General features: G+C 37.6%; 3 protein-coding genes across 3 annotated transcripts in view; all 3 read left to right on the top strand.

The window, feature by feature from the left end:
• The window catches only part of TMPRSS3 (transmembrane serine protease 3), a 42310-nt gene extending 40689 nt beyond the window's left edge, over positions 1 to 1621 (top strand). Inside the window, exon 13 of the mRNA XM_072421449.1 lies at positions 1241 to 1621. Coding sequence (XP_072277550.1) covers positions 1241 to 1264 — 24 coding nt within the window. The 3' untranslated portion in view covers positions 1265 to 1621. The remainder of the gene's footprint in view (positions 1 to 1240) is intronic.
• Positions 1622 to 3130: 1509 nt separating this feature from the next.
• On the top strand, positions 3131 to 5978 carry LOC140322966 (putative gastrointestinal growth factor xP1). The gene is made up of 3 exons (XM_072399646.1): positions 3131 to 3270; positions 4281 to 4502; positions 5746 to 5978. The coding sequence occupies exons 1-3, from the start codon at positions 3189 to 3191 to the stop codon at positions 5757 to 5759; spliced, it is 318 nt and encodes a 105-aa protein (XP_072255747.1). The 5' UTR covers positions 3131 to 3188; the 3' UTR covers positions 5760 to 5978.
• A 4084-nt stretch (positions 5979 to 10062) lies between these two features.
• Positions 10063 to 13270, top strand: LOC140321597 (putative gastrointestinal growth factor xP1). The gene is made up of 3 exons (XM_072398331.1): positions 10063 to 10201; positions 12120 to 12266; positions 13053 to 13270. The coding sequence occupies exons 1-3, from the start codon at positions 10120 to 10122 to the stop codon at positions 13064 to 13066; spliced, it is 243 nt and encodes an 80-aa protein (XP_072254432.1). The 5' UTR covers positions 10063 to 10119; the 3' UTR covers positions 13067 to 13270.
• Positions 13271 to 14886: the final 1616 nt, after the last annotated feature.

Raw genomic sequence — 14886 nt, 5'->3', positions numbered from 1 at the left:
TGACTGGTTTTAGATCTACCATACCCTAATGTATAACTTTAGCTGAAGAACATAGTACTAGTGTTGTCCCAACAAGCCTGTGCAGTTCCAATAAGGTTTGGCCAAACAGAGGCTAATGGATGGCCAAAGATGAATCCGACCCCAACCACACCTTATCAGTTCCAAGGGGAACTTCAATATACATTCATACACGAACTCGTTACCATTACTATCATTTGCAAGAACATGTTGGACGTTCAGAATTTTAATCAGCTAGTGATTGTACCTACACAGCTGCCATCAAGGGAGGACAAGGGGTATTTCTGTGCCAGAATAAAAGAGCTTGACTTTTGGTATGCTGGAACTTTTGGTCATGGGGTAAGGGGGCCCAAAAAGTTATGGGCCCAGAAATTTCTGATGGCTGTCCTGCATACCTCATAGAAATTGTTGATGATAGCACTGGTGTGCATTCTCATCAACTGTTGGTTGTCCTGTCTTTGATGACCACTAGCCAACAAAATCCTAAACATTATTGGCAGGGAACAAAAGTCCTCTGCCCACTGTATAGAATAAGGACCCAATTTTGCATGTGCTGAACAGAACAAAACTACACGGTGGCTCAGGAAGTTAGCACTCTGGCCTTAGCAGTGCTAGGTCCCAGGTTCGAACTTGGCCAGGACACTATATGCTTGAAGTTTTCAGAATCTCCCTGTGTTTGCATGGGTTACCTCTGGGTACTCCAGTTTCCTCCCACATTCCAAAAACATCCAGTTAGTTAAATTGGCTTCCCCCAAAAACTGATCTTAGACTGTGTTGATGACATATGACCATGGTAGGGACATTAGATTGTGAGCTCCTTTGTGGGACAGCTAGTGACATGACAATCGATTCTGTACATCACTGCGTAATATGTCAGCGCTAAATATATACTGTGTGATTGACAAAGCCCATAGTCAAGCCACTAACTGTTCCCCAGAGGAGATCACAATCTGATATCCTACCATAGTCATCTGTTTTTAGCATATTGTAAGGTCAGTGTTAGGGGGGAGCCAATTACCCTACCAGCATACTTTAGGGAGGATACAAACTATATGTAGATGGTATCCTGGCCAAGATTTGAACCTTGGACCCTTGTACTGAGGTCACCATACAGTCTTACATGATATCCTCCGCTCAGTCCTTGGCACACTTGAAGTTTCAGCCATGATACACCATCAAAATGTTGGGATACTAAACTGAATATTTCACTTTATTCCCACAGAAAGAAGAGAGAAAGATGAATTGAGGTGCCGATTGCCTCTCTACCATTCAGCTTAATGATTACACGGAGGGGATCTGAGAGGAGGGAAAGCCTACCATTCTCCTTTGTACCTTATCAGTATGAATCCAATGTATGCCGCCTTATCGATTGACGAGCGTGTTAGCAGCACAGACTGGTGTGTACGTCTATTCAGCTGATATATCAAACTCTATTTACCCTGCCAGTTTTATTACATGTCAAGATCGCTGCTGAATGTGCTACTGGATTTTTTTATATTAACTTCTTGTTATTTATGAACACAGAATGTGATTGATTAAAATGTAATCAAACATCCAAAAAAAGATATCTGAGATCCAAATAAAAAAAACAACTTTATTCTGATCTTTGTTTTTTGATGTATAATAATAATAATAATAATATGAACTCTTGGTAAAAAAGCACCAACATATGACACAGCGCTGTACAAGAAATAGAGACTGTGGATAATAAACTCGCATACATATCAAGTATGAATGAGGACACAGGAGAAGGGAGCCTTACACAATGAAGGCTACGAGGAGAGGAAAGTAATATACAAAAGGAAAAGGGGTACGGAATAGTGGTTCAGTAATCAAAGTTAGGGCAAAGAGGAATATGTGTAGGGAAGGTACAAAGGTGGGTTTTAAAGGATGGTTTAAATATGTCCAAAAAAGAAGAATGCTTAAAGGGAAAATGAAAAGGGTTATAGAGAATGAGGCAGAGAAGTTGTGCCGTCAAGTATAAAAAGAGGTTATGAGTGAGGAAGTTATTGGAGTAGCAGAGAGGGCAGCTAAGGGTGAATTTCTGTATCGAGTCAGGAATATTGTTGGAACACCTTGTTACACAGGCTTTTGGTAAAGACTGGAAGTGGCTGTTTCAATAAACATTATGCAAGCATAATAAACAGTTGTCTATATCAAGAAATCAGCTCTAAGTAGTGCCATACAACCAGACCAGCAAAAATGACATAAATAAAAAGATATAATGCTAAATAAGAGTATTGAATAAAAAATTGTAAATATGAACAGCACTTAAAGGCAAACTTTAATCTAAAATGTAAAAAAATTGGAAAAAATGAAATCATGAAACCCTATGTAAGGTTATTAAAAAATGTAATTTTGCCAATATGTTTAATTTAAATATGGAGACTCTACTGATTTTAGCAAATAGGATACAGGGGAGGCCATATATGAACGTCTTCAAAGAGATTCTGACAATATCTATGAATTTTAGTCAATGTATGACTCCAATGTATTGGATTTATTGCACTTATTTGACCACATTTCTGTTTGAAATCTATTAATATTTTCAGTATATTCTGAAGATTTTATACTTTGGAGATTGTCCCAGGTTGGTTTGGAGATGTCTCAAATTGTAAGCATGACGGGAGGAGGTTATGTATATTTTGTCTATCTTGTTTCATACTACATTACATCCCCACCCATTACTTTGTTTATCAGGTTTTGTGAAAAATCCCCCGGCGGCCTCTGTAAGTATGAAAACTATTATTATATTGCTCTTTTTTATGTCCCTATAGATCTTCCCAACTGTCCATGCTTTCTTGTGTCTTCAAATCTCCCCCTCGTTTCCTTATATAGATGTCACAGGGACAGGAAATTAGGAGAACTCCAAGGTAGCAAACTGCAATATATTTTTCTATTGTTTTTACGTTTATACCTTTCTAAGTATTTTCAGTATCTCATAACCTGTCAATATGGTCTGAAATTCCCACCCAAATTAATGCTGAATTTGGCAGCTTTTCTCTGAGATAGGCAAGCAGCCAGCTGTAACACCGTGAGTCACCAGAGCTATCGCTATTGCGTCATGATAAAATGGATTGATGAGGAATATAAAATAACCTCCAGGGAGGGTAAGACATTCTACACCTATCTCCATCCTTCCACCGGAAGACCAAGCCAAGAGGCCAGCCATGGATTACCGTATGTTCTGCTTGTTGGCCATCGCCTTCGTTGTCAGCTCCTTCAGCTCTGCAAATGGAAAGACAACACTGAGTAAGTTTTACTACCAGGGTTGTCCAAATCAAGTCCCTAAGGGGCAATAAAATATTAGAAAGATTCAATCATTTTGTATACCCTATAGTATATCTAAAACTAGAGCTTTTCATTTTTTTTCCTATATTTAATTTTGGATAGAATATGGGCGGTAAGGTTTTTTATCAAGACCTCACTGGGTAGAAGGTGATGGGGAATCCAAAATTTTACAGTTGTCATCGACTCAGTATTATGCTAGGCATACACTAATATCTATTGATGAGACAAAAACATCAAATCAACCAAAAAAGTGCGTTGGTTTCCATCAATCATTTTTAATCGATATTGGGGAAGAATGTCCATCAAATTTCATTTTTGCTCGTATTGAGGTTTAAACCACTATTTGGCATCACAATCAATTTATATGATCACAATACAAATATTAAAAAAAATTACATTGATTGGGGAACAAGTGGATGGTTCACTTGTAGTCCACCACATTAATTTAGAATACAAATTATTCAAGTAAATTGATTTTATGTCGCTCCTTATATTGATCGAAAATACAATTCGAGAGAAAGTTGCGTAGTGAGAAAAAGAAAAATAGTTCCAAAATTTTTCTATTCTATTCAAAAAGTAAACAAAAAAGTTTCAAAATAGTATCAAAAAGTGATTTGATAGTGAATAGAAAGGAGAATAATATATTTATAGTTTTCCTTTAAGGGAGAAAATTGTTAGCATTGGGGATTGTTTTAGAATGAGCAAAATGGATAATTGCCCCCATCTTCTCCAGGGCTTGAAATGACAGAGGTGCAAAAGCTGGAATGCTATTCAGTATTCTTACAAAACTTGTTTCAGTGACTGAAGTTAGCCTACTTGTCCAGAGAATTGATCATCCATTTCATTGACTACCTCCTTCCAGGGGACTAGTGGTAAAAAAGGAAGAGGGGGCACGGTAATATTAAATGTTATGAATGTCGAGTGCGCATGCGCATCCTTGGTATGTAAACTCCTCATTCCCCTTATCCTAGCTGCCGAACAATGTGATGTTCAACCTCATACAAGAACCAACTGTGGGGTTCCTGGCATCACCCCTGACCAGTGCAGGGACAAAGGATGTTGCTTTAATGACATTCCATATGATGCCATCTGGTGCTACTATCCCCACTCAGAGCCAAAGCCAACAACAACTCCAACGCCAAAGACAACGACAACGCCAAAGCCAGAGCCAACGCCAGAGCCAGAACCAGAAGGTAAGAGATATAGAGCTGGTCTTGAAATATGGTCCAATGGTAGAAGGATAAAGAGGCGAGGAGCAAACCCAGGCCACTAGGATGGAGCTAAGATTGTGATTATAAGACTTATAGTCTACCCTATAGCTGACCCAATCAAGGTAATTTAAAGATGACTTTGACTTACCTATCACAATAAATAGATCTCAAATCCTGATGGGGCACCATGTGTGGGGCCAGTTTATGTGTCCCTTGATAAGGTTGGCTTGCTAAATCCCAAACTCACCCATTAAAAACCAAATACATGAACCTATGCAATGGCTGTTCTTAGATTGGGAGGTGAACTGGTCCTAAATTCCAGGAAAGAATCGATGGAAATAAGCTTTACTTTGGAAGAGCATGACTGCACATCGAATAAATCATCTCAAAGTAAGCCAGAGATGTTGCTGGAATATAGTGTGACATGTTGATCGTACATTTTGGTGTTTGATACTAATATGAATGTGGGAATTCAGACACACCTCTGGATCATATTAAAATAAATAAAGTTAAGTTAAAGTTAAACAAAAAAAAAAAACCTGCATCAAATTTCCCTCCAAACTTTTATTAAGTAGTTTTTATAGGTATTTTATAAGTAATTGCATCTTCCAGCATCCTAAACAATAAAACAGTTGGCATTTCAACCATTTGGACGTGGTGGCCACACAAGCTGGAATGCCATGATAATGACACCAGAAGTCTTGGATAGTGGCAAAAATCTGCTAAATCATCAGTTTTCAAACTGTGTATACTTATTTTTGACTGTTATATTTTTTATAACTTTTATTATTTTAGTTTCATGTCTTTGACCCAACTTCAGGACATCTGTGTTGCTTTTACAATGTAATGTTCATAAATATAATCTATATTTTAGATAGAGTCTAATAGGTGATTTATACACAGGAAAACAAATATTAGCATATTGTAATAAAGTAGGCACATTAGCCAAAAGTTCAATTTAGTTATTAATATAATTATATTATTATTCAGAAATCATTTCATTTTTAACCCATGAAATTTATTAAATGTTGTTGTTTGGCTTGATTAATTCTGATTGCTTCCTTGAGTTGCCTGATGGATTGACTTACCTTACCCAATTTTTCATGCGTATTTACATTTATGGGTATGAACCTTAATTTTCGCATAATGGTGGGTAGACTCAAATGTTTCTTCTGGTTAGAACATTTGTCTAACTAGTTTATTTCTTTTAATCTTTTTTATACAGAGTGCGAATTTTGAACAGATTTAAACAAAGGAACCGGTCTCTGCCAGTGGAATGATGCAAGAACCAGCAATTGCCATACATACCTAATTTATTTTCCACAACATAGCAATTTGACAACACTCTCTGTCTGACGATCAAAATAATACTATTAATAACTGTTTAAAGAATTTCCCTTTTATAAATGTTTTAGAGCCAGGCACATATTTAATACAATAAAGCTGCAATGTAGAATGGTCGATGTCTTTTTCTTAACTGTGGAAGACTAAAGAATTTTATGAACCTCAGGGGTGGGGCTAGGAAATCACATTCTAGAGGAATTCCTAATCATTCATATGTTATGGGGTTCATCCAAAAAGTTACATTCTTGTTAAAAGTTTTAAAATGCGTGAAAAAAAGAACCACCATCCTTTACATAGTTTCAACCTGTCCTCTGTTGCGTTAAGGTAAAGTAAGGTTGTATTTATCAGTGTAAGATGAATTGTTCCCACTGATCTCCTAATAAAACGTAATTCTTGTTCCCAATAGCCATTAATATTATTGGTTCCATCAGTGACCATCAAAGTAAGGAATTTTCTTTCCACTGGGAACCAATAATTGGGATATTCTTCTCACTGACCACCAATATATGGAGTATTATTCCCAACAAACCAAATAAAATGTATTTCTTTTTCCCACTGACCATTAATGGAAGGAGACCGTTCCATTACTGACGAACAATGTATAGAATATTCTTTCCACTGGGAACTAATGCGTGGAATATTCTTCTCACTGACCATCAATGTACAGGGTATTCTTCCCAATGGCCACCAAATAAAATGTAATTATTGTTCTCGCTGACCATTAATACTAGGGGACTGTTCCATCAGTGAACACCAAAGTAAGGAATATTCTTGACACTGGCAACTCATATATGCGGTATTCTTCTCACTCACCACCAATGACCACTAAATAAGATGTAATTCTTGTTCCCATTGACCAATATTATTAGAGAATACTTTCACTACTGAACACCGATCTAAGGGGAATTCTTCCCCCTGACCATCCAAAAAAAAGGATTTTTTCAAATGTCCACCATTTCTTCCTCCTATTTACCATTATTATAAGAGGGCTCTTTAAACACTGACCACCAATGTGATGGGTATAATTACCACGAGTTACCAGGCATTCTTCTTCCCAATGATCTCCAATGTAAAAATAACCTTTGCCATTGAGCTCTAATCTTCATTTCCTTCAAATATAAGTGACATCCTTCCACCCGCTGTCCACCAATGTGCAGGATGTTAACCAAAATTACATTGGAGTATTAAAATATAGTCCACCAAGGGTGTCAGATAATGTAGAAACATGAGAAGATTACTAAATACATTAGTATGTATTAATGTTTCGAGATTAATGAAGATATATAATTTGGTGGGCCAGTGATGATGAAGATGATATTAACAATAATTTACGGTTTACAGGCAAACATTTTCCTAAAGAGTAGGCAGGGTTTAGAACATCCTCTTGTCATGGCTGGAATTTTGGACTAAAGCTAAGCTCCAGCACTCAATGTGTTTTGCTGCAACATGCACACCCCTTTCTACTCCCTACATTTATGTCCATTATACTGATAGTTATTAATATAAAAGGTTTGGGACAACAATTTCTGAACTCTATATCAGTAGAGGTTTGCCAAATTATTGATCCGGGATGTCTCTTCTTCATGCCTGGAGCAATTTTTCCCTCCTATCAAGAGTCACTTAAAGGAAGCCTGTCACAAATTTGGGTAAAACCAACTGAGCAAATGAGAACAACATATTTAAGCAGGGGAGATTTTAATTAACATTAGTATTTCTCAACACACTTGGTAGGTACAGATATGTAGGTAGATTATTATTAAGTTATAAAGCTCAACTTTAGCTTTTCCAGAGCTCTCTTGTTGGTCATTTCCCATTATGAACCAGTACCGAGTCTGGGGAGGTGCTATAGGTCGAAGTCAAGCTTGACTGTTACAAGAAATGTTTTGATCGGCACATAGCTTCAACTTATAATTAAAGACATCTTTTGACATACAAATTCTGCCTTAGTCAAACTCCTCTTAAAAATTTGAGACCATGTATTCAGTTTGAAGAACCTGGGTTTGTGACAGGTCTTTATCATTAATGATTTGTTGCAATTCCTTTGGTGGCCCAGCATAGATTAATATATTTTATTGAAAATGTACACTATCACATCTTAATCTAACACAGAGTGAAAGCCATCTCTGGTACATTTATTTGAAAAAAGGGAACAGTGGTTCCAGCACCTGGCACCTTGCCAGTCACTTGGCTGCCCGATCTGAACATTTGACAGTGGTGGCACTGAACTTCTTGCTGCCATCTTCATTCATTTCCTTTGGGAGGCAGCGTTGGAGATGTCCTAAGTAGCATTACAACCTACAGGGGTGGTTCCAATTCATGACAAAGCAATTCAATCTGATAGAAGACCTAATCAAGCCCTGCTCTGTCCAAACCAAAAAACAGTTTTATTTTTATAAACACTATAACATATCTAGGATACGGTGTTCTCTTTACTGATGACATTTTTGGTTTTGTATTTCTACGAGTCTAGCAAAACATTTGAAAAGATGCCCAATTTTTTAAAATGAATTGTTTTATTGTAAGGAAAATATTTTACAAGAGGTCAAGATTCCAAACAATAGTAATTTTATCCAGAATTAGCCAACTCAAAAATAGCACTTAAGAGCCTCAGAATATTATCGGGTAATTCTGATAAAAGTTGAACAAAAATAAAATGGGTCAGAAAGGGCTTGCCAAGGTGCCATTTGGCCATAGGGACAGACCTTGGAGCTTATGGAGACAGATTGGATTAAAAATAGTAAATCCACAACAGTTGTATCTAGATACACACCCGTGGTCGCTAATAAAGTTCTCCAGGTTTTCTCTGTGACTGCTGACATATTGGGTCTAGATCCAGTGGTGCTGGTGTCTGGAAAACAGCACATATACTATCAATACTCGGTGGCAATTTTTAGCATACTCTAGGCCACAGTCATACAACAATGGTGATATTGTTCAAGGCATAAGAACCAGGAGAGAGTGATAAGAAGAATATTGGAAAGGATAAAGAATCTGTGTGGCAACATCCACCACTTCTCTCCTAGAGTCTTCTTCTTCCTCCTCCTTATCCTTATTCCTCATATTTTACTAGTCAGTCCTGCATTGACCAAGCTACTGGTTATAAAGTTACCTCCATACAAGTTGGGGAAAGCCAGCTTTATTGGAAGACACCAACTCCCTCTAATGTTCTTCAAAGCCCATTGGGTGAATGTCTTGAGTGGCAATGACACATCCACATGGTGGAATCTCTAATAACCCCACGGCCTATTTTTGATAAAGTAAGGTAAAGTTAAAACTTCTGTTGTTTTTTTTTTTAACTGTTCGTGCTGTGTTAGTGAAAATGCCCTCTCTTCCCTTTGTGTCACAAATGAAAGGAAGTGAGGGGAAATCTACCCAAAGAAGGTCTTACGGAATTTGCAATTCCCCCACTCTATCCAAAACCAACCATAAAATGGGATAACTGGTGTTAGGCTTTAAAGTCTGTTAACTCTAACAGTGAACATTTTCTCCCCTTTGGTCTGGTAACTATATATTCGAAAGCTGTTGGGTATACATGTTTAATAAGTGCAAAAAAAACAAAACAAAACAGAAATCCAATGAATTTTTTTTAACTTCCTAATGTCGAGGTAACAAAGCTGCACTGGCATTTCAGACAATGATATCAGCTGTGCCTGAGTTGCCTCTGGGAACTACAGAACTCCTTCTCTTGTTATGGAAATCCAGTTATGGGCATCCAGTTCTGACCTAGGATGTTTCTCCATTGATACAGTACATTGAGAAGGGTTGTCACCTTTGGACAGGAAGTGCATTACAAGGAGGATTACTAGTTGACAATAAAGGAAAAAATGAAAAATTAACCTCTTCCATAGTCCCACCACATCCAAAGACTGGTAAACTGCAATATATAATTTTTTATTTTGAGGTTTAGATACTCTTAACATGTTAATACTCTTAATCTGTATTTCATAACTTCTCAATGCCATCCAAATTGTACATAATTCCCACCCAAGTGAATGTTACATTTGGCAGCTTTTCACTGAGATAGGCGAGCACCCAACTGCGACAGCATGACTCACCGGAGCTATCGCCATCGGGTCATGCCAAAGCAAAGACCAACAAGTGAAATGCATTGTGCTGGAGGGGACTCGCCTTCCTCAATATTTATCTGATAGAAGATAAAAGTGCTCATTGGGAATATAAAATAACCCCCAGGGAGGGCAAGACATTCTACATCTATCTGTATCCTTCCACAGAAGACCAAGCCAAGAGACCAGCCATGGATTCCCGTATGTTCTGCTTGTTGGCCATCGCCCTCGTTGTCAGCTGCTTCAGCTCTGCAAATGGACAGGCTGCACTAAGTAAGTTTTTCTACCAGGGCTGTCCAAATCCAGTCCTTGGGGGTCAGTAAATCTCTAGAAAGAGGCAAGTTTATTTCTTCCTGGTACTGATCTCTGTCTAGGTAACCATTAGGACAGAAGGTGAAAAGAAACTCATAATTTTAGAGCTCCCACTAATGCAGAATTATGCTAGCCATACACTATTTTTGATTACTTGGACAATATATCAAATTGATCAAGTAATAGTATTTCTATCAGTCATTTTTTTAATATCTGGGCAATTTTTTCAACTTTATTGTTTTTTGGCTTAACTGTTGTATTGAAATCAAAACTACTTTTTGTGTTAGAATAAACATTTGATCAATCACTAAAAGACACTTTTCTTACTTATTATTAGATATAAAAAGGAAATAGATCCCCATATAGATTGATAACCAAACAAGTGGATGGTACATCGAATAAGTTTAAACAATTGCAAGTGATTGATTTGTATGTAGACATGTTAATATATAGACATTTACCTAAAGTGGGTGATCTGATGGTGGTTGTCTTTCCTGGCTTTTACATTTTAACATGCTAGTTTTTCTGCTGTTATGGTGATCCTTTTCATTTAAGACCGGAACATCAATGACCCAAAAGAAACCTAAGGATTATAAATTCTAACTTTCCTAACTGGCTATTATTCTTGTGTGAATGACGTAAAGTTCCAATGTCATGTAATTAGCATTATTACCATTTCATGTGGCCAGCTTCCTTTTGTCCTTTAACTTGAGCAGACAACCATTCAGAAATGATCAGCTGGAAAAAATATTGTTTTTCCCCTCATAGGTGTCCAGACAAGGCATGGTGGCACAGTGGGCAGTATGGTTGTTGTTATCCATGTAAAGTCCTACAGAATGATTAATCTACCTAATATGCCATGTATGGGATTGTTAAAAAAAACAATTGTTTATGTGTTTATTTATTCCTGACCATAGTAAAAAAAAAAAAAATATACAAGATAATGAGCCTGATTTAGCAAAGCTCTCAGAGACTGGGGAAAATAGACTATCATGGGGGAACCTGGGTGATCCAGGTCTATCTTCTGTGTTAAGGCTGCTCATTCTAGCTAGAACCACATTGGCTTGGATAGGGGGGTAGATGCACAAAAAGTCTTCCTTGCTCATTTGGAGTTTCAAATTGAATGGGAACAATAATTATATATATATTTTTTTACAAACCGTTTACAAACCCCAGACCCCATACCAGGCACATGGACTGAAAAGGCCCCAGTTACAAAGACCTTCCAGTACTACCTGCCATTCAATATGTATACAATGTTTTGAATATAAAATATATTGAAGAAGCATCATAAAGTCACAAAATTTCACTGCTACTGAACAGTTTCTTTTCCCCTACAGCAAAATACAGCCCATCCACTGGCATGAAATATTATCTCTGCCTTCAGCATGGCCATAACATTGGGATACGTCATTAGTCAACCAGCTGAAATTGCCATAACTGTTTACTTAGCCTATATTTAAACTCCCAGAACGCAGGAATTAACTCAGCATGCTTAGAAAAATAAACACTTGTCCAGCCACTGCTCGGAGAGGTTTAATGAATTCATAATTTCACTTTGTTTAATTAAATTGTTAAACTGTATTTAGGAACCAATTGGATTAATAATGTTCCTAGGAGCAAACTCTTTTTTGTAAGACACTGTTACATTGTGAATGTAAATGGTGTTTATTACTATTGTTAAACAAATGTCTGAAAAGTTATATATCTGTGAATGAAAAAAAAAAGTCTGCAGACTTAAAGGACTTAAAGGGAATATACAATGTAATGTAAATATACATATATATATATATATATATATTTATTTAGGAAGATTTAAAATTTGGCTATCGGTAGAAAATGATTAGCACTAACACAATTTTTTTATTCTTCATCCTAGCTCAGCAACAATGCAGTGTTCAACCTGTTGCAAGAGTAAACTGTGGTGAACCTGGCATCTCTGCTACCGACTGCTTCAACAAAGGATGCTGCTTCGATAACTCCGATCCAAATGCCATCTGGTGCTACTATGCCAAGCCAAATGATGGTAAGAGAAAGACTGTATGGGTGGTGGGTTTTGGAAAAAATTAAGGTGCAGAGACGAAGACAGGCATAGGCTAATAGGAGTGAGCCAAGATTGCAATTTAAAGGCCACCCTACATCTACGTTTGTCATACTACTTAGATATCAATTGTGACCGAGCTGTAGCTTTAAGGTCTCTTTTGTTTGGGAGGTGTAGATGTTGGGTATGGGATGGGGCCGACTTCTGATATCACTGTTTGGCTTGCTGGACCTGAACACACCCTTTAATAACAGCCATATAATCCTATGCCATGGTTGTTTATAAGGTTGGTGGTTTATGGCGGTCATATGATATGGGAATCCTTTACACCCCTGGACCATACCACTGTTCTATACATTCATAGGTTAAAAAAAGCTGACCCAATTTCATCTCAACGATTAAAAAAGTAATTGCACCTTTAAACACTCTAAATGCTACAAGAGTTGGCATTTGAATCATATCATATATTTTTATTTTTTATATTTTTCCAAAAAAGCCCATTGGATAATTGTAAATAGTTCAACTACCCTACGGGTTTCCATTGGTCAATATTATGATACAACGTATATCAAGTCAATGTAACCAAATGTAGTCATTCGGCTAGATTAATACTTCATCCTTGGGTTCCCTGATTGACTGGCTTTCCTTTTGCATTATTGCGTACCTACATTTTTGGGTATTGATCTGAGTTTTAGGTTGAGTCATATGAGTCTTCTCCACTTTTCTAGATCTGAACATTTGTCTAATTAGTTTTGTTCTCTTTCTTTGCAGAATGTCTCTTTTAAACAGAACTGAACAAAGGAACCGGTCTCTGCCAGTGGAAAGATACAAGAACCAGCAATTGTCATACCTAATTTGTGTTCTACAACACAACAATTGACAACACTTTCTGATCAGATTAATTACTCCTGTTTAAGAATTTTCCTCTTTATAAATGTTTTACAGCCAGGCACATATTTAATGTAATAAAGCTGCAATGTAGAATAGTAGATGTGTCTTTTCCTTGATTGCAGAACATTTAAATGTTTGGGGAACCTCAGGGGTGGGCCAACTGACTGTGAGTCTCAAGTTCAAACAGAACCCACAAGCCAGTGAAAGGTGTATAAGCCTTTGTTTGTAGATGAGAGCACACTGTAGAGGCATAAGGTACTAGAAGTCATCGTTCATAATTGTTCAGATGAGTTGGGGCTTTCCTTTATAAGGTTACTGCCACTACTCAAATGACACTGGCCCCTATTACCACTGACATCATTGCAAGAATATTTTCCCACTGATCACCAAGTGAAATGTAATTCTTGGTCCCAATGACCATTATTACCAGGGGTCCTTTCACCACTGACCCCCAATATTTGTTCCACTGAGCAGCAATATATGGGGTGTTCTTCCTACTAATTATCAGTGTAAGGGGTATTTTTCCCAATGACCACCAATTGTAATAGAATTCTACCCCCCACTTCACATCACTGCAGTGTGGCTCCTCAACCACTGATTACCAATATTTCTCCTACTGAAGGCCAATATAAAGCGTATTCGTCCTACTAATCATCAGTGTAAGCGGGATTTTTTACCAATGACCACCTGAACATCATTGCTATGAGGCTCTTTAACCATGGTTCACCAATGTGAGGGGTATCATTACCATTAGCTACAGGTATAATGGAGGTTCTTCCTCCCACTGATCTCCATTGAGGAACCTTGTTTGTTGAACTTTTTGGGAACAAATGGGGTGTTTATTAGTGCAAACCATAAGACCTATAGGACCACAACAGCAAAACAGAGATGAGTCAGTAAATAAAAAGATAAACATTCAAAAATCATAAATGACCAAAAACAATGAATTAAAATAGACAGCCAAAAATTATTTTAAAGAATAGGGAAGGTTTACACCCTCACATCATAGCTGGATCTTGGTCCAAGCACATCTCCGACATCTAGTGTGTTGTGTCACAGCTTGCCCACGCTTTCCTACTCATTACATTGTACTATTGGTAAGTTGCAATAATAAAATGCAATGGGTAGGATAGGGTGGACACACTATGGCACAACTGTCACCCATCAAAAAGATGGTTAAGAAAACATGGACTTGGAACAACAAGCCCCAAAAATACCAGAAGTGTCTGTTCTTTGCCCAGAATGGCCCAAGACATCGCTATGATAGTATGGGTTTAGAGGCCAGTGCACCTCTAAGGTACCCATTGTTAATACTTGCAATAATTTCCCCTTTCCCCAATAAGTCGCTTTAAAAAATAAATTGTAAATCCAATTGGGCAAATAATTACATCATAAAAAAGCAGGGGACACTTTTAGTGGGGAGTATACCCTAAAACGCTCAGTAAGTATAAGTATATAGGTGGATGAAGTTATATGCAAATTGTATCAAGCTCAGCTTAAGCTTTTCCCAACCTGTACGTCAGTTCCTGAAATGAGACCAGTACAAAGTCTGTGGCAGTGCATGAAGACCCTCGGAAAGCAGCTGCCCGGTTTTCACCAGAGCCTCTAGAGGTGAGGATGTTACACTGCAGGCAGTTGTTTGGTTGCGCCCCCCCGTGCATGCAATGCCAGGTGACTGCTGACATATAGGAATCAGACGAGGTGCCGGAATGTG

This window comes from Pyxicephalus adspersus, chromosome 1 (genome assembly GCF_032062135.1).
Source record: "Pyxicephalus adspersus chromosome 1, UCB_Pads_2.0, whole genome shotgun sequence".
Classification (NCBI taxonomy): Eukaryota; Metazoa; Chordata; class Amphibia; order Anura; family Pyxicephalidae; genus Pyxicephalus; species Pyxicephalus adspersus.
This window is presented reverse-complemented; position numbering and strand designations above follow the sequence as displayed.